Source organism: Pezoporus flaviventris, unplaced genomic scaffold (assembly GCF_033815535.1).
Source record: "Pezoporus flaviventris isolate CSIRO_AGI_PZ_B2104156 unplaced genomic scaffold, CSIRO_AGI_Pfla_v1 ptg000213l, whole genome shotgun sequence".
In the NCBI taxonomy this organism is placed as follows: domain Eukaryota; kingdom Metazoa; phylum Chordata; class Aves; order Psittaciformes; family Psittacidae; genus Pezoporus; species Pezoporus flaviventris.
This window is the reverse complement of record NW_026892761.1, coordinates 6533646-6554432: the sequence shown is the minus strand read 5'-3', so window position 1 is coordinate 6554432 and position 20787 is coordinate 6533646. Positions and strand designations below refer to the sequence as shown.

The 20787-nt window shown below is 43.1% G+C and overlaps 1 protein-coding gene across 3 annotated transcripts in view; it reads left to right on the top strand.

Annotated features, from left to right (window-relative positions):
* The window catches only part of KCNB1 (potassium voltage-gated channel subfamily B member 1), a 128491-nt gene extending 112588 nt beyond the window's left edge, over positions 1 to 15903 (top strand). For all 3 annotated transcript variants that reach the window (XM_061441745.1, XM_061441741.1, XM_061441744.1), the window contains exon 3: positions 8305 to 15903. In XM_061441745.1, the coding sequence (XP_061297729.1) occupies positions 8305 to 10326 (2022 nt within the window). In that variant the 3' untranslated portion in view covers positions 10327 to 15903. The remainder of the gene's footprint in view (positions 1 to 8304) is intronic.
* Positions 15904 to 20787: the final 4884 nt, after the last annotated feature.

The following is a 20787-nucleotide window of genomic DNA, read 5'->3' as shown; positions in this document are numbered from 1 at the left end:
GAATGGAAAAATCCCCTCTGAAACCTGATGGAGAAGTCTCCCATGACCTACAGAAGGAGCCGAGATGCAGCAGTCCAAATAACCAATACTGGCCCCTAGGAACAGCCTCCTGAAATGCTCAGATACTTGGGCAACAGGACCATGCTAGCATCAAACATTTAATAGGTAGAGGATATTGCCACTGCCTTTCTATCTATAGGGATTTACTGTTCCTGGAGGCTTCATAATGTCATTAGTGTGACTGATGTTGGTAACTGGATTTGCCACTTCTCCTAACACATTTCTGGAACAAATGTTAAACAGGTCACCAATTTTGCAGACAAAACATCACTTGAGCTCTGTTCTAATTTCCTCTCTGTGTGGCAGCCCTGTATGGTATCAGTGACTAGGTAAATCTCCCTGCAGCAGAACTCACTATATCTTTTGGTGAGAAAGCAGCAATGGAACTGGTTCAGTCTTCCAAAACAATCCACACTATAAGGTGCAGGACTAATGTGCATCAGGTTTGAAAAGAATTAATATCAATTATTCTCATGCATATTCATGAGAGGAAGACTGGTTTAGCAATCAAGCTAATAGTTTTTACTTAATTACATTTGGTTGATTTCATGCTATCTTGGCACATTCCTGATTGAATTTAACCACTTAAAAAAAAACCCTCCCACAACTGCTCCTGCAAACACCATCACTTCAAGCTCAGCATCCCCTGTAAATAGTGTCTGAGGCTGAGCAGACTGCTTGGGACAGTGGGAGTCGATCACAAGCGCTGTCTTTGCCTGCTGCAGGGTAAAATCAGGAAAGCATCTTGAGGAGCCGTTCCCAGTGCTGAGGGTTGAGGCACTAATTCTTCATTTTTAATTTTTCTGAATTCAAACCATTGTCTATTTGGGTGCAAGGTAGCTGGCAGGAATGGGAGATGTACCCGAGAGGGAGCACCGAGCTGGAAGGAAGGGTTTGACTGGGTAGGTAGTCTGGAGCCTGAGTGGATAACAGCTCATGACTTGCTGTAGTGCAAGGAGCTGAAGAGCGGGTGGGATGTCCTGTGTGTTGTATTGGGGGGATTCACTATTAGGGTCTGGCTCTTTAATTGTCTTCCAGGGAAAGATCAGGCTGTGCAATACCACACTGCCATTCCAACTTCTGTGTTCCAAGACCAGCATATTGCATGGCACAAAGGGTGGGAACGTGCAAGTAGGATGAAGACCTAATGGATCAGGCAAGAGGGCTGCGAAGGGTGAAGGTAGAAGTGCTTGTGAGGGTCAGGCTGGTGGGGAGGTGGCGAGAATGGGCGCTGAATGGCTGGAGCCTCCCTTGGGAGCACATATCACCTTCTGATGTAAGGCGTGAGCAGAACATGTTCCGTGGCTTGAGGGTGGCATAAGGCCTGTTTGCATGGACGTGCAAGGTGGACGCACAAACAGTTTGGGTCTGTCTGGTGCTGTTGGGGCTGGATACAAGCACTACTTGTAGTAGTATTGCTTGCTGGGGTTGCAGTTTCCCTGGGCAGAAGGCAAGGCCAGGATCAAAATGGGAGACTTGAACTTCAATGTGCCATGCATTTGTTTTCTTTGATTTTCTCCATGCTAGCAGCAGCAGTAGGGCAGATGCTCCCTTTTCAACCCTCTCTTGAGCACTGTCACTGCACCGATGTCTAAAGGCAGTGAATGGTTTTGAAGTTTGCCTATTCAATTATTTTCATTTATTTATCATTTTCTTCTGCATTGCCCTATTTGCATTTGGGCTTTGCTCAGAAGGAAGACTGACACTATTTATCACTTAATGGGGCTTGATAGCTCTCTAACAGCTAAACATGTTCTTAGGAGCATTAAGGAATTTACAGGCAGCCATGCCTGAAGGCTACTTTTCTTCCCACTTTAGCTTAGTCAGCAGCAGTTGTAGCTACAGCTCTTTGAGTGCCTGTAGGCAAAGGAAGCTTTGACATATAATCAGCAGAGGTATTGTATCCCCTTTTAAACCAAATAGACTTACTCTCTCAGCAGATGAAGTTATTACAGCTATAACTGAAATAAAATAATTAACCATTGTTCAGTCTGGGCTTTTCCAGGCAATGGCAAAATTAAGATCTTGTATATTTCCGAAGAAAAATATAAATGGGTTTATCTTGACTTTGTTTTAATGGAATTATACTATGTAATACTTGCAGAAGAGCAGATGAATTTACATTCTCAAGGTCTGTGGGCACAGTCACTGAGGGCACCACAGTGATGTGAGTGACCTGGTGTGTGTGAGGTCCTAACCTTCCAGAGCACAGATCTGGTGCAAATGGATCTCAGGAACCCCCTTGGGGAAGGATGCAGAAGTAGCATGTAAAGTGCCAGACCAGGTAAAACCCTTTGCATTGTTTTCTACTTCACAGGAGTCAGTAAGACTTAAGGGGTTTGGACATTCAAGGTCTTACATTATATCTTAGCATCCATTCACATGAAAAAGCAGATTAAAGGTTCTATGTATTTCCCTTGCAACCCTATCTCCAAGTTTGGCCCCAACCTCTTGTCATGATCCAAGATGCAAGTGTTACCTTTTGTTATGGCCTCAGCATTTTCTAGCAATAACATCCTGCAAGCCCCATGATCAGAATCATGACATCAGAAGTGACCATGTTCTGTGCCTATTTATTCATTAACAGTCTCAGTTAACAAATAAATAGACATCCTCTAGTGAAGAGATGTTTCCTTAAACAAGTCCCCATCAGTAAATACCATAGACATGTATAGCTGTCATGAGCAGGAGACGTTATTCCAATGCAGAATGAAGCAGGGAGGAGATTAAGGAGCTCTCCATATGGTTCTGCACTGGGGAGCATGTGGGATATTGCTCAAAATACACTGTGCTCTCCATTTCTCAGAACCTGGGGAGACAGAGCCTGGCATAGGCATGGCAGGATGGAGCTGGACAGTCTGATTCAAAGTCTATTGTTTGCTTGGGGAGGTAGGGAGGCTGCAGGAAAAATCCCTTGATAAATGGAGCATATGAATGAAACCTGCTCCTGATGCCAAGTTTATTCTGCAGGCCTCGATGGAGCTAAAAAAGCGCATTAGACAAAACCATTATTGAACTTCTTGATTACATAACAATTTCCTCATCGTATTTCCAAGAATATTGAATCTATATTCAAACACCCTCCTACTCTCTCCCACGCACCACCCCTTCTCCTTGCTATATCAGCTTCATTACTGAGTATGAAGACAGAAAAAGTATAGGGCACGTTGCCATGTGCAGAGAGATCTCAGATGCTTACACTGGGATTTTAGAGCCATCTATGGGATTTGTACAGCCAATTCTCATTAATTTTAATGGCCTTGAAAGTCTCTGGTCTTATGCCTTGACCTTAGTTAAGGTCTTTAGCAGTGCAAAGATCAGACAATCAAGCAATAAATATCACCAAACCTAAATGTTAGCTCCTGCTGCCTAAAACTTACCCTGCTCTGTGCTGTCTGGGGGGTGGCATACACCGTTTTGCTGCCCACAAGCTGATGCTATCAGAAGTTCAACAGACTGATGGGAAAATTCTGAACAGACTGGCTTCTTTATGGGAGCCCTGTTCCCCCCAGGGATGAGCTCAGACATCCAAGACAAAGGATAAATCCCTTGGGCATCACACAGCAAGCAGGATCAGGCCTGGTGCAAGTGGGTATCTCCTGAAGGTGTACATTAGAGGCTGCCTGCCTCATTTTGGGGGGTATTTTGGAGGGGGTGGGGATTAATGGCTTCAAGCATGGCACATCCACCCTGCCTCAGAAAGCAGCAGTTGCACACAGACTAGCCGCACTTACGCACATAATCAGCTTGCTTGTCTCATTTGCATGTGTAATAACCATCATGTGTGTACAATCATGCTAATCACTTCAAGGCAATTGCTTTAAATTCATTCAAAACCTTGCCCCGCCTGTCCTTGGCTTATTTAGCTTTCACAAAAGATCCTCAGCAGCAATCCAGAGATTCAACTCTGCAAAAATCTTTGTGAAACAGTCAGTTTAGTAAAGGAGAAATCTTTCTCTGGAATTCTGCCTATACACACTGAGATTTGCACTTCAAGCCAGTGCTGCCATTAGGAGACCATCCAACACCTGCTGCAAGTCACCGAGATAAGCACCTGATGGGGAATTTCACAGTTTATGGTGTGTTGCTCCAGGTCAAATGTAAGAGTAAATACAGGAGCAAAGAGGAAGGGAACTACACAGCTTGCCCCATGCATTTTGCTGGCAGAAATGGTCTGAAAGTTGTGCAACTAGTCTTAAAACTTATCAGCTTTATCAGCGGCTGAAGGATATCTGTGATGCTTTGTTGTGGATATGTGCGCAGTAGGACTTGTTCTCTCGGAGCTCCTGTCGTTGGTTCCAATGAAGCCCATGCACAGACAGTGGAGAACAGCCCTCATGGATGTGGCACCAGAAGTACATGGATTCCCTCACCTGCCTCAATTGCTGATGTAGCCGCTCCTCAGGCTAGTCATTTCAGCCTGTTGTGCCTCCAAATTTTAGACTGCAAGCTTTCCCATTGTTTCAGCTATGTGTTTTGTAGGACCTACTGCAGACATGGGGCATCCTCTCCCCACCCTTGTTTCCATTTCAAGCAGTAGTTAGCAGCTGCTGCTGCAGCCAGGTTTTGGGTCAATGCTCTGGAGCAGGGACAACAGGCACTTTTTTCCAGAGTCTGCTTACCTTAACAGTTGGAGCCTCATTCACTGTAGAGAGATTGCTCCTGCTCAAGTCCACATTTGTCCCATTGGCTTTTCTTGTTAAACAGAAGTAAACCTGGAAGAGGAAGGCAAGGAGGAAAGGCCAGGAATCAAATGAAAAGGCTGCCTGCCACACAGAGCATCTCTAGAGGCATTCTTGGTGGTATAAATGTCTTTCCTTCATCTTTCTGTCTCATTACTGACAGTGGCAAATGCAAAAGCTGCCAAGCTAGAGTTTCAGTATGGCCAAGATAAGAAACCTTATTAAACAGACAGGTAGTGATTTCTATAATCTGAAGTCCCAGACAGTAAATGCACTGGGATAGAGCACTGTGCCACTGAATGCAGTGCTAATGCCTGACAGCAGCAACTAGATCTAGTTTTCTGTGGACAACGGCTCCTTGGGTGCTTTTTGCTGGATGGTGGATGCTACCAGGACAAGGTAGCATCTCCTTTAGAGAAAAAGGATCCTATAAACCCTGCTGGAGATACGGCATCTCCCAGGTTTTTGTATTTTCCAACTTAAAATTGCTTTCAATACCTGAGGACGGTCAAGTCACGCTTAGAAGTTTTTCTTAGCCTGACAAGATTCCTGAAGATGTATGATTGCAGTAGACCAATAAGGGGGAAAATCTGTATCTTAGAAGCAGAAGTGACACCTTGCTGCAACTTGCAGGAGAAATGATGAATGTCTCTTTCTGTTTATTGCTCAGCTCCGTGGCTAAATCTGCTAAACCAAAACCAGATTTTACCCTCAGATCTCCTAGTTTTCAAATTTATGTTCATCCGGCATTGCCTTGATCTTCAAAGCAGGAAGCTGTATCAAAGGAAACAGAAGGTTTGACACCAATTACTGCGGCTGGATGCCATCTACTGAATAAAGATGGAGTGTTTAATATTTACACTGAAAGTGAAGAAGATAAAACACAAGAGGTACATCTAAGTCTACAGATAAGCCTTTCTGCATATAGTGGGCAGAGATAAAGCCAAGCAAAAAATTTGAAATTACCATTGAAAACATCCCAAACACCTTCAGAAATGTTGGGTGGTAAACAAAGAAATGACAGCAAAAACACTGAAAGAGCCTTCTAGGAAAGGAAACCAAGGTTCCCAGCTTCTGAGGGGCATTACCTGATCTCTGGGGGATGGTCTGTTGAAACAAACATCAATGCAGAAGTAGTTATCTAAATTTGTCCCCATTTCACCATAACGCACTTGACTTAGATTTTATTCTCTCAAGTCTGAAACCATCAGTTCAAGCGCTTTTCCCTGCATCCTACTCTGCTTCTCTTCATCCCTTGGTTCTTCTTACGTTTTTGCGAACCCCAAGTCTTTCCCATAGCTGCTTTGGTTCTTTCACCTGAGAAGTCTCTCAAAAAAGGCAAAAGCCCCATGGCACAAGTTGTTGTGGGGATGTTTGTATTTCAGCAGTGAATTCATAGGAGAAGAAGGGAGTGACAAGGAGGGGAAAGGCTCCCTAGCACTGTGAGGGTGCACACCACAGCTAACAACAAACATTCTTTTATGCAATCTGTTTATAAAGGAAAAGGAATCTTCCTAGCATCTTTCCTGGCAACAATTTAGTAACTGAAAGTGAGGCTATTCTAGAATTCCCGGTACTAGAGCGCTGCATAGCAGGCCATTTACACCATTCAGTTCTTCCATTTAATCCACTTTAGACAATGAAACCAGAGTGTTTAATGGAGATAATTTTTGTTTCTAGTCAAATCTCAATCTTCAGATTAAATTACTGCGTCTGCAGAGTCACGTATGTATCAAAGTTATATAGTGTGTTTTAGTGAGTTAAAAGGTAAATGATACTATTACATTGACTTTGAAGAAGATATTTTCCTAACAGCAAGTGGATTTTAAAGCACTTGTTAAAATCAAAATTTCAAAATTGAAACCCTTTGGATTTTTTTAAGATACATGGGCTTTTCTTCTAAAGCCATAGCTTTAAGCTTGGCATATGAGTTAAATTCAAGTAAAGCTTCCAGCCTTTTCAGACCATTTCTGCTTTTCAGCTTTGGAGGAAAGGCAAGGCTCTTCTTGAGAAGACCACAGTGTTTCTGAACTGTATTGGATGTTTCTCCTACTGCAGCAAGGCTTGATCCATTGTAGTGTTTATATTCAGATATTTCCTGGCTGTTAGAATGCCTGCTGTACTGGGCTCGGCTGAAAAGAAACCCTGCAAGAATTTGTTTCTCCAGTGCCCAAGTGGTAACTGTGGATATTCTGGTATTGTGAGGCTGGCTGAGTAAGGTCACTTTGAGGAAACTTAGAATCTAGTTATATTGGCAAGGAAAGAGTGCGACAGATTTGCAATTCACAATGCAGAACTCTTGTCATATGTTTTTTAATTCATTGCTTAATATTGTGTATCTAGTCATCAGGCACATACGTTGCAATTGATTTCATGCTGCTTTTCTATCAAGGAGGAGAAAAGCGAGCATAAGGGACCTGCTTACACTGAAATATATACATAAAACATTAGTCACATATACGTGTATTTTGAAATCCTTGCTGTATTTTGGCAGTAACCTAAGAAACTAGATATAATCCCACCCAATCAACAAACCAGAGAAAGAATTCACTAGTAGAAAAAGACAACCCTCAAATTGTCTGTCAGCTCTAAAGCCTCCCCAAAATGACTTTAAAAGAAGATGTAATCAGAGAAAACTGGAACGTACAGTATTAATGTCTGCAGGTATGGAAGGACAGATGTATATACACTTGTCTAGCACTTCATGTTTCACAGCTCTGTGTAGAGTTGGTGGCCCAGGATCTGATCAGATTTATGTGGGTTTAGAGAGGCTGCTCACAGCAGACCCTTCTCTTCTCATTGCACTCTTTAGCCCAAGAGCTAGTTTCTGATAATGCATGAACTCTCCAGTGGTTGAACCTGCCCTGCCTTGACTGTCTCAAGCGTTGTGCAGTTTGGTTTGCCTGGATGAGTTTGCTCAGATTGCAATGAGGAGCTAGGAGAGCCAGTCAGTCGCATGCAGAGTAGCTCAAAATGATTTAGAAAGGTTGGTAAAGTTTTCACGTATTTCACAACCATCAAATTTCAAGTTAGAAATGAGTCTTTAAAAAGAGTGTCCACTTATATGTGGTAGAACTGCACACACAACTCTGTAATAAGCCATAGGCACCCAAAATTACAGGCATACCAGTGCATTAAATGGAAGACATTGCTCTGATCAAATCTTGAATTCACTATTGCATTCCTTCTTGCTTAGATTTCAGAGCCTGTTGTCCAGATGGGCTTTGTTGGGCACCTAATTAGTAGCTAATCAAAAGCTCCTGCTGTGAACTGCTTCAAGCCCTCCTGGCATGCTTGGCTGCTTGGTATGCTTTCCTTGACTGCACAGAGATGAAGGCACATGAGTTGAAATAGATGTTTTATCTCCTTTATGTATTTGACACAACTAAAGCACTTTCCAAAATAAAATCACCTCAGGATACATTAGTGATCTGACTTCTGCGTACTATGAGCAAAACTAGTCTTGAAACGTGTAAGTGGAAATAGAGCCATCTGTTAATGGCAATGACAGACAGCATAATACATTCTGAGATGAACTCACTGTTTTCTCTTTCCTTTCCAGATTTTGGCAATCATTTCCATCATGTTTATTGTACTATCTACAATTGCCTTGTCCCTTAACACACTTCCTGAACTACAAGGCATGGATGAATTTGGGCAGACCACAGATAATCCCCAACTTGCCCACGTGGAAGCAGTGTGCATTGCATGGTTTACAATGGAATACCTCTTGCGGTTCCTATCGTCGCCTAAGAAATGGAAGTTTTTCAAAGGCCCGCTGAATGCAATTGATTTGCTAGCTATCTTACCGTACTATGTCACTATCTTCCTCACAGAATCCAATAAAAGTGTACTTCAGTTCCAAAATGTACGACGAGTAGTCCAAATATTTCGGATTATGAGGATACTCCGGATTCTAAAGCTTGCTCGGCACTCAACAGGTTTACAGTCCTTGGGGTTTACGCTGAGGAGGAGTTACAATGAGCTTGGATTACTCATCCTGTTTTTGGCCATGGGCATTATGATCTTTTCCAGTTTAGTGTTCTTTGCAGAAAAGGATGAGGATGATACAAAATTCAAGAGCATCCCAGCTTCTTTCTGGTGGGCAACAATCACCATGACAACAGTAGGCTATGGAGACATCTACCCCAAAACACTTTTAGGTAAAATAGTAGGAGGACTGTGTTGTATCGCTGGAGTGCTGGTGATCGCTCTTCCCATCCCAATTATTGTCAATAACTTCTCTGAGTTCTACAAAGAGCAGAAGAGGCAGGAGAAAGCCATTAAGCGCAGGGAAGCTCTTGAAAGAGCAAAAAGGAACGGCAGTATTGTTTCCATGAACATGAAGGATGCATTTGCCCGTAGTATAGAACTCATGGACATCGTGGTCGAAAAGAATGGAGAAAGCATAGCCAAAAAGGATAAAGTTCAGGACAATCATTTATCTCCCAGCAAATGGAAATGGACCAAGAGAACACTCTCTGAAACTAGCTCTAGTAAATCTTTTGAAACTAAGGAACAAGGGTCTCCAGAAAAAGCCAGGTCATCTTCAAGTCCCCAGCATCTGAATGTCCAACAGCTAGAGGACATGTATAACAAAATGGCAAAGACGCAGTCCCAGCCAAACCTTAATACAAAGGACTCGAGTCAACCTGGAAAGCAAAAGGAAGAGCTAGAAATGGAAACCCTTCCTGGCCCTATGGTGCCCTTGCTGACGACTCGCACTGATGGGATCATTGACATGAGGAGCATGTCCAGCATCGACAGCTTCATAAGCTGTGCAGCAGAGTTCCCTGACTCCGGACGGTTTTCCCACAGCCCGCTCGCTACCATTCCCTGCAAAGGTGGCATTAACATGATTCAGGAGCAGAGCAGGCCAGAGGGGAGCGGTGCCAGATATGTGGACATGAACCCGAGCTCCGAAGGCAGCCACCGTTCTGCTTTCTTCATAGAGAGTCCCAAAAGCTCGGTAAAGGCCAGTAACCCTTTAAAACTAAGATCTCTGAAAGTCAACTTTATGGAAGAGGACACCAGCACATTAGTACCAGCATCAAATGTACTGAGAATATATTCAGACCCCCTTAAGAGCCGGGGAGCTGCTGCTGCTGGCACAGATACTTCCTTGCTCTCTGACAGGTCTCTCATGAGCCCAGAACCCTCCATCTACACAACCGCGAGTGCGAGAACACCCCCAAAGTCACCAGAGATGCAGTCAGCCATAGCTTTCAACTTCCATGATGCTGGTATACACAAATACATAGATGCTGACACTGATGATGAAGGTCAGCTGCTTTATGATTCAAGTCCACCCAGAAATGTGAGTCCCAAGTACAATGTTACAAACAGTGGCTATCTAAAGCAAAAAGACAATGTTTATAGAACAGACAAGAACCATCTAGAAGCTGCTGCTTTACCCACCTCCCCTAAGCTGATAGGGCAAAACTGCATTTACTCTATGGAAGGTATCACTGGAAGAACCCAGGGCAATCAGGAGACTGTCAGACTAGAAAATCACATTTCCCCAGAAGTCCATGTGTTACCAGGCAGTGGAGGACATGCTAACACACATGATCAAAGCATCTGAGATGGGCTCCAAAAGAACTAACTGAAAGTTTAAAGGAATGTCTTTAAAGTCAACACAAAAAAAAAAGAGCTTCTGCATGGCATGAACTTGGCTGAAACAAGCTACCTGTTTCTAAAAGTCTGGGGGAGGTCCAGTGTGGGTTTGTGAAAATGTCCTTCTCTGAAACAACTCTAAAGACGTTGCCCACATCAGTCAAAAGTAAGGATTGCAAATCATGATCACACATTGATCTCCTTTCATGTTGTCCAGTGAAGCCAATGTGACCAAATATCCATCCATTCCCCTTGAACACTAGAGCTCCTTTTGGAAATATTAATATCTGATTTGCATTAGTTCCATAAAGGATGCCAAGGCAGCCAGATTTGAACTCTGGAATAAATTGCTGGGGTTGGTATAAAGCTATCAAAAACACAATGCTCACTGCTTCAGGGCAGCTGTTCCCCATCTACATCTTTCTCTGATGGATATTATGTCTAAGGGTAACAGGGAACACTTGCAGTATTGGAAAATCTAAGTGAAAACCACTTAAAACAAATAACAGTCTAGAGAAACCAATTATTAAAATGCTCTGTGTGTGTTTAAACAATATGATATCCTGTAGGACCTGACGTTTTCTTTTGAAGTATCAGCAGGGTGAGTTGCACCACTTGTACCTAATTCCAAACATCCCCTAGAACATAGTGAAACTTGCACTTACCCTCTGCTAGAGATCGATACCTGCCCCAGGGCCAGCGCGTGGCCCGCGGGGGGACCCACAGCCCACGCTGGGAAGGTGTAAAGGAGCCATGCAGAAGCAGGACTCTCCGGAGGCATCGCAGCCAGACTCCCTTCCCGGTGCCGGGGAGCATGGGGCTGGAAGGAGAGCTCCGCTCTCGCCTTGCCCTTCCGTGGTGGGGAGATGCTCGCTGCCCTGCCCCACGGGGACGTGCCGGGGGTACCGGGGTGGCTCCCAGGCCTCCCCTTCCCACCGGCACGCTGACTCCAGGTCAGCCAAAGTCTCGCCCTTGGCGTAGGAGAGGAACCAGTCGGTTTGAAGCTTTTTGCGCCCGAGCGGCGCAGTGAAAGATATGCAAGTGTAACATAAATATGCAAATAGAGGGATTCGTTAGCGACCCGCCCCGGGCCTGGCTGTGCTCTCTCTCGTGAGGATGTCGGGCAGGAGAGGCTCCTGTGAAGCTGTAGCACGAAGCAGCTGCGAGAGACAGGAGACTCAGGCCTGATGTTTTAATAACATCCAGTCATTTTTAAATGAAACAAGAAAAGAAAAAAAAAAAAAGAAAAAGAAAAAAAAAAGGGATCTGACCATTTTAAATGAACAGAACTAGCAGCCACCAGCCTAGGTTTTTAAAATCTTATTGTTTCAATAAAGTTATGTCAAATTGTGTAGGAAATAATTTGTCTTTGGTTTTTAATCTCGGGAGGGGGGGAAAAGCACTTTACGTTGACTTTCTGTTGTTGTTGTTGCGATGCTGGAGTAGGATAGCAGAGTGTAACAATCAAGCACTTTAACCAAGCACTACTTTAATTTGTGCCTCCTGTTGTGACCGTGATTTGTTACACGCCTGTAGCAAGTCACAACCTGTCCTGTGATAACTGTGATGGTAATCCTTTATGTTGTTCTCTGTTTCTACTGTAAAAACTCAATTGTAAATAACTCTGTCAATGAGCGTTTCCTGACCTATCTCTGAGTACCTGCCGGGGCATGTAACGATCTGCACGCAGCAGGTCCAGGGACATGCTGAGACACGGGACGTGGGAGCAGAGGCGCACAGGCGGGAGGAAGACCCCAAGCCGCTCGAGCCCGCAGCATTTTGTTCCTACCTATTGTAAAAACAAAAGCCGTTGGTTAGTCCTGAATGTAAACGTCTGTCCGTCCTAGCTGTAGAGTACTTCTGTCTGTAATCCGTAATAGTGAATGCAGCATGTACGGACAAAAGCAATAAGCACATATATGTTTTAGGAACTATTATGGGTTACAGTGATAGCTTTGTTAGGTCTCTCCTTGGCACAAAACTGTACACACGTTGGCGTTAACTCTGCTCTGCTCAGCCGACCCCATCCCCGGGTGGTGGGACACAGCCCGAGGTACCCGCTCAGATGTCACCCTTGTGTCGCAGCAAGGCGAGACCCTGGGGAAGGCACAGTAAGACCTGAGCCACCACCTCAGGAATTAGCCTGCTAGCAGAGAAAGAGACCTCGTGCCATGCCAAGAGTGACACGGGAGGCACTCAAAGTGAGTCCAAGGCACCTATGTGTGCAAGTGATACTCTCCAGAGTATTTACACAGGGCCAATTCCTGAGGTTCATTAACTTTTACTCTGCCTTCCCTCAGCCAACACCACCGTTCCTCTGAGTGGGCTCTTTGCCTGGTGAAGGACTTTAGGATTTGGCCATAGTATATACAAGTGTACTTAGAGGAACCTGTGTATTGCTGAGATATTAGTTAAGATCGAGTCATCACGAAAAAAGTCAAGTGACTTTCCAGCAGATAAGCTTTAAATACTGATTTATTCTGTGGCTTTCCGAGGCCATAGAGCAGCAATGAGAAATCTTAAAGAGAACAGTCTTAACATAATCTCTATGTTTCAGTGATCATTCATGTCTGCCATCAGCACAAATGTAAAAAGAGGAAAAATCAGGGAAAAATTTTTTGATAAAGTAAGTAATAGTGAATTCCAAGTTAAATATTTTTAGAGCTGATGCTTTCACATGGGAAAAAAAAGTCATATTTTACATTTCACAGAAGTGAACGTATTTAAATATAGCCATATAGTGTAGTATCTACCACACTCTCATCCAAATTAGTGTATTTGGTTATAGATGGCACTGACAAAAATGTATAGATCAACAATTCTATCATTTTATAACTGATAATCAACTGGTGCAACTCTCCTTGTAACCAAAGGCCCTCTGTCTGCCTTGTGTGATCACTCATGACACACACCTTATATCATCTATTTAGTCCTACCTTTAAAGTAGCATTTTATTGAGTCACTTTTGAAAGCCAGATTCAAAAGTATCATTAAAAATCTACCTTTTAAGTCTGAATAGCCAAAGTCCTATAGATTTCTTATAGAAAGCAAATAATTTAAAATTAAGCATATAATATGCTTGAAGAGCATTTCTTTCTTATCTGTGTATGAAGATGTAGCTCTCATTTTGTGCCCAGTTAAAAAGGAAGTATGTTTAATTTATTTTAATGAAATAAAGTCTGAATATGAAGTATGTATCTATATATGTGTGTGTGTGCATAATACACATATATATAATGTAAGCACTGGGAAATCTACTCTGACATAAAGCTATGATAGACTAAATCTGTACTCATTACAAAAGGAAAGGCAGTGCTTTGAAAACATAACGCTCACCAAATCCTATAGACACTAGAAAGACGATTTCATTTTATAGTTTGTTTGACACATTTCCCAAAGCTCATAACAGTTGGGGAAAATATGCAATATCTCTTGCATTGAGCTAAAGCGTGCAGTTTAATCACTGATATTTGGCATTCAGGTCTGCGAATTTACTGTGCATCATGTATCAAGCAAGCTGACAGAGTTTCACCAGCTGCTGCAGAAGACATCATATCTGAAAGGACTATGTATGTGTGATGTCTGCGCTTGCTTGTACCTTACGCCATCAACATAGTTTTTAATACATATATATAAATATATATATAAATATACATATGCAGAAGGAATGGGTGCAGTTTTCTTAAACAGGAGGCAAAGATCCTTTGAGTTTTAGCCTTGAACATGGGAAAACAGCAGTCACATTGCAGTAGATTTCTCAGTGCCTTTTCTTAGAACCTTCACCTAAGCACACTTACAGAACAACAAAAACAAAACAAAAGAGTCTCCTGTGAAATCCATGTTTTTCTAAGAGGTTTGGAAGTCAATAAAGGTAGAAGAAGGAAAAAAAAAAATAAAGGAGGAAAAGAAAACCCGCGGAACGCACATTCCCTTCCTGAACATGCCGTGTGTCAAATGCCGGGGAATATCTGTCTGTGCAAGTCACGCAGAAACACATCCGAGGCGGTCGGTTTCTTTGGCAACTATGGCTGTGATAAACTGTAGCCTTTTCTTCCCTTGCAGCTAATAAGATACACATTTCTAAGGAAAACATATTCTCTTCTGTAAAATTGTAATGTATTGTTAATATTTGTACCTATTGTATATTTATGTCTTGACAGAATTATGACTGGTACAGTTTATAGTAAATAACAAGGGTATTTAAATCTCATCACAAAGACAAGGTTTCTAAAGCCAAGTTCTCTCTCTCTGTCAGTAAGCTCCACATAAGATGATCTCCAACAGTTTTTAACGCCTCATTTTAAAGTGAATAGTAGAATTACTGAATAAAGTAGCCAAGCAATGGAGACCGTGTGGCACCGATGCCCTCCTGTGCAGCTCAGTCAGGAGCGAGATGGGGAGGTGGGCTTCCCCGGTGACTCCAAATTAACTCCAACTTCTTCATGTTTGGTCAGTCACTTCTGCTTACGGTAATGAGACCGAACAAGTGTTACCTTAGGTTGCTTTAGGATCACTCACTTGGGGAGAATATGGCTTTAAATAGTTCTTGAATTAAGTACAGATGTTCTAGTTACTTCTGTACCTCCTGTTTGCCATTGTGTTGGCTTTATAAGTATCTGATGTATGGAAAAGTCATGTGACTTTCATGCATTCCAGAGTAGTCTATTTTTCTGTTCAGATTAAAAAAAAAAAAAAATTATATATATATAAAAATATAAATATATATCTGTATTTTTAGCAAATTTATAATAGGGCAATCAAGTCAGATTTCTTCTTTTTGTATTACAGAATAATATATTAGATGCTTTCTTGGTGTCCATTTACATAGCTGATCCCCTAACCTTTCTGTTGTCGCTATTTCTTTTGTCCTGAAAAACACCTGCAACATTCCTCCTGGAAGTGCGTCTGCGAAAGGTCACTGAGCTGTCTGATGTTGTCGTGTTCTCGTGTTTTCCTGTTTGTGGCACTTCGAAATAACCAGGGACTGGCTATGGAAACTAGGATGTTCCTTCTGAGAAACAGAGGGGGCCAGACTCTGCCCTCAGCTATGGCAGCATAAATGCCAGTGAATGAATGCCCCTGGCTTCAGTGCTAGCCACAGCCTGGACTTCAGTGTTTTTCCAGATTTATGTCGATTAAGCGGAGAGCATAAAGAAGAGACGGGGTTTGAATCTGACTGTCTCAATAATTGTGATGCAGTTGGGATAAGCATCAAAATTCAGGCTCTTATTGTAAGGCAGTGACCTGATGATGCTCAGGCAAAGCTCCCACCTTCGGGGGAGTTTTCCTGAGTTAAAACAGACAGGTCAAGACTTTCATTTTGCACTGGGCTTTGGAATTTCTATTTTCAGTCCCAGACAACATCAGGAAACAAGAAAACAAAATTATGGGGGAATGAAAAACCTGGATGTAAACGTTCAGAAAGGGACTGGATTTGGATTTGGTTGTGGTAAAGTCTGTCCATGTATCTGCTTACTGAACGATCTTTCTTGCTCCTTTATAGCTGTACCATCACATACATTGAATAAAAAGCCCATGAGATAAATGCTCCTCCTGAAGCTATCTCATGGCCTGTTGAAGTTCAGCATGACAAAGAGCTTCAGACCAGCTCTGCACAAACATTTCCTTTTGAATCCACTTAACAATCTGGTCATTGACCATGGGTTTTTTTCCAAAGATGGAGTTTTGGTCCTATCTCCTTTTGTTTGTTTCTGTGATTTTCTTACATGCACACCACACCAGCCAATAAACCCAAACCCGAATTAATTTGGGAAAACGTGCTTCAGAAGGCACAGATGCCACCTGAATGAACAGAACAACCAGCAAAGTTTTGCATTTGATTATGTATCAGCAAGACCCATTCACACATGGAGGTATTAAAGCCGGCCGGGCTTTTTCTTTCTCTAAAGGCAGTTAACGCAGTAGCCCACCATATCTACCATCAACGGTCACATAAATCCCTTCAAAAGGCATTTTCCATATCAGTAAGCATGTTTGAGCTTAGTCAACAAAACCACAGAAAGCTTCTAGTCAGACCAGTCTTAAATTCGCCCCTGCAGGTAGCCCTCCCACAGCACAACAGAAACAACCCAAATACCAACCTTCTAAGAAGACATGGTTATTTTCCAGCATGTGTTTCGCACCCCATGCTGATGAGATTCAGGCTCTTGCACTGACACTTTGTCTTGGCCGGACAAAGGAAACCTTAGGAAAAAATGAAAGTCTGCATTCAGGCCGTGATCCCCTTTGTTGCTGGTGTTACCTAAGCCACAAATAAGTGTCCTTTGACACCAATGGTAGGGTGCCACAAGTGTTCATACCTGTAAATACTACTCAGAATTTTGCTTTGCTTGATTCTGGCTTCATCGCACAAGAAGTTTTCAGTCTAGAGGCTTAGAAGAGAAAGCTTCATTTTTCTTTTTAACTAGAAATAATACTATTGGTATTCTGTAGGACGGAACAACGATTAACCTTTGACAGTTTTAAAGGGGTCTTTTCAAGACTGTAGTGACACTACCCTCAAAAACTAATAATCTGGCTGGGCTCAGTACAAAGACCCTCCCAAACTAGAGCCTGGTGGAAACCAGGGAGCCAAATTTGCACAAAATGCCAAATTCTTTGCTGCTGTAAGTAAAAGCCCACTGAGGTCAATGGAGCTGTGCCCCATTTAACCCACTAATGAATTTGGCTCCGTATCTCTAAAAGCTAAGAGAAAACTAAAAGCTCTCTATGACCTCAGGGCTGGAGGTGTCTGTCCACAGCACCTACAAGGAAACCAGTAGGGTGAGGGAACTGGAAACAGAGACAGGTCAGTGAAAGCCTGGGAAAGGAAAGAATCCTTTAGGCAAGAGGATGATCATCATGCTATCCCAATCTTGACTGAGCATCCCTCCATGTCAGCTCACTCTTCATGGGCTTGATGCCCCAAGTGGCATCCCAAACTCACAGGTGACTGTCCCTACAGCAGGACCACAAGCTCAGCCACATGGTTCCACACTCCCAGCCTTCAGTCCAGCCCTCAGCTGCTGGGAGGACACTACTGGCAGAGGCGCCATCGGTTACCTTTAATTGTGAGGCAACCTCTGGACCTATTGGTAATCTTCATTTAAGACCATTTTAGGATTCATCAGTTCTTCTCTACTCTCTGTATTTCATTTAGGAGCTCTGCCCTTTATGCCTCTTCTTCCTGTTACATGTCACTGCATCGAAGTACTATTAGCCACTCACTGGCTCACACGACCACTGGGATTTGTTTTGTTGGCTTGTGGCAAAGATGGAGAACCTTTGTTTCCCCATTCTTTCTGGCTTTTTGGTTGTGGGCGCAGAAAATTGCTTTTGCATTGAAACATTCCCCACTGGTGGGTTTGGGTGGGAGGGTTTGGGGAGAGCAGCATTTCCATGTTCCCTTGAACTCTGAAGCCATGACTCTGCAATCAGAAAGGCCAGCCACAGCTACCAACCAAACTCACTTTCCAACTAGATTAGCGTGAAAAAATACACCCCAACTTACTGCAGCAGAATCCTGCTTTCTAAATCAGGCGTGAAGCAGTTCCTGAATGGGGAGAAAACACTTAATGAGGCACTGTTGCAAGTGCTGTTTAATAACAACTCCATGCCTACAGAAGGATGCCAGGTGGTGTTTGGCTGTGCTGCACATTGTGGCTGCTCAGTGCTTCACAGGGCTGGGGAACAGCTCAGGTCTTCCTTCTCCAAAAGCACAGGACAGCTGCTGGGCCTGAAGAGCAGTCCATGAGCCCTGGGCAAGGGCTTCCCAGTGCCATCTCCAAAGGGCAGCAGTGAGCATCCATAGTCACTGAAGGATAAGAAAGCTGCAGGGCTCCCTTTAAAAGAAAAATGTGATATTTAACAACAAATAAAACCTGGGAAAATGTAAGTTTCCTGTGGCTCTGCTAGTACATGTTGATCAAATTGCTTCTGTCTCTGGAAATTGAAACTGACTGTGACCCAGCTTGAGAAAAGGCAGAACATGACAGGTTTCTCCATTGCCTTGCACTTCAGTTAGTTTTTAACCTGTGCAATGGGGAAGCAATGGGGAATCCAGTTCCGTGTGTCTGTAATGAAGGGCAGTGCTTCGTGCCTCTGCCCAACAGCCCAGCCACTCCTGCACGACTTGCACAATCTCTTCGTTGGGTTATATTGGATCAACCCAAGGGGCAATGCGTCAGCAGATGTTTTCTCCCCTTTTAAGCAATGTTTCAATACCCTGGCACTCTGGGGCGATTGCAGCAACATTAGCCATATACTGGTGTACTTAGAGTCTAACATTTTTTGTACCTTTGATTTAGTCATTCTTTGTTGAAGTTTCTTGACCTCTCCAGTTGTTTCCGTAAACAAATTATTACAAAAACTAATAAAAATCAGTGTCTTGATATGCATGTAGTAGTATGAAACTGTGATCAATGTGTGACATTCAGAAACTGTACTGTCTTGTAAAATATGTCCAAATGTCTAAGGATTTTAAAGCAATGGTCCCTTACTACAGACTACAGAAATAAATAAAAAGGTATGGATAAAACCAAAGCCTTTATTTGCTCTGTTTCATGGTCATATATACTGGCCAAAAACACAACTACCATCAGCTGGCACTGAGTTTCTGCTTCAGCTCACTGCAGTTGACAGCAGGTTTAGACATATGTTATTTGCTCACGGATAAGAGCATGATTCAGGAAAGCAGTGCCGAGCTTGACACCTCCTGTTTTGTCTGATGGATTCCATGCATAAACCTGTGCGCTTCAGCCCTCACCCTACATGGACAAAATCTACCTGCATCTCCTATGGCTACGGCTGGGCTCAGGGACCAGGACATCTCCCAGCTTCTCTGTGCATGGACCAGAGATGTGGTGCCCAGGGAGATCCCTGTCACAGACACAGCTCCTCCAGGTAGCATCTTGGTCTTGTGATTGTGCAGATGCAGAGCCACATGCAGATGGGAGAACAGCCAAGGTTTGGAGACAAAGAGCTTTGGGTGTGAAAACTAGACAAACAGGCTGCTTTTGCTGCTACTTGAGGCAAAACCTTGGGCTTTCTGCTAGAGACACTGTGGTTTTCTTCTCCTTTAGATCAAGCAGTGGGGTGGTTAAATTATGCAAGTCATCAGAGCAAAGGTATTTAAACTGCTCAGGAGCATTTTCTTTGAGTTGATTACATCAACATCTTTGTATCCTGGAATGTAGCTCTGTAGGAGTCTTCAAAGCCCTAATCTGACCCCCCTGATTTATGGAGATGTTAGTTTATGGCCATTCAAAAATGAGAAAGAGAACAAATAAGCACAAGCTTCTTCCCAGGCCAACCACTTGTTTATGTAGTTCTGCACTCCACAGACACTTACAGGTTCCCGCACATTCAAATCACACGAAAAAGGCCAAGTGCACACAGCTCTACATCTGATTTTATAGAGCCACCACATTTGCAGATGGAAACGGAACACTTAAAGGCACAAGTGGACAAATCTCACAGAAGTCCTTGACATTTTAACAGGATGTTTCTGCATTTACTTGTGTTCATTTTCCCTTTAGCGAGAGCTTTTTAAGAAACATCTAAATGATCATTAGAGTGTTCACAGCAGTGACAATGACATCTGATAAGGTGAAAGCACTGAACTTGAAGAGAAGTTTACAAATGAAGAACTAGAAAGTGGAGGAATTCCTATACCATATGTCTTCCGCTTCCACTTTCTGCTAATGACTTTTCTTGTTATTTGCCTGCTAGCCTGAGCATGCAAGCTCCTGAGTTATAATCTGGGATCTGTAATTATACTGTCCTAGGAGATTTTCTTTCTGAGTTGATTTACTTTATCAAATCAATTAAAATAATGCCTATCTCCTGAGGCCTTGTGGTTCATTATTGTGTGCCAAATCTATAGATATGAATTATTTATGTCCTATTTAACATATACTACAGAAACTTTTCTTTGCCTTGCCCAGACCCTAACAAGCTGGTTAAAGTAAACCACAAGGCAGAAGCACCATGTGGAAATCAGGATCCCCCCAGCCCACATCACCAGTGGCAGCTCGTTGCCTGCTCAGCACTAGCCTCAGCATTACTTCAGGCATCAGAAGTTACTGATCTTTCCTCTCTGGCTCCATCAGCAATAACCTCACCATTGCTTCCTTCCCACCTGGATGGGTTTTCCTGTGATTCTTCTTATGTAGGCTAAGCTACGCACCTTTTTGTTTTCCTTTGTTTCACATCATCCTCTAGATCACCTACAAAACCACTGTATCTGTTTTCCAAACACCCTGAGCAAGTCAATGTCCGCCTTGCACCGAGCAACACAACAGCCAATAATCCCAAATGTTAATCAAACAAAACCATCTGGCAAGGGAGTGCACATCCTGAGTCAGGGCAAAAGAGCCCCAACAGTGCTGGGGCTTGTCCAGCTCTTCCTCATCTCCCTGTTGGGCAGAGG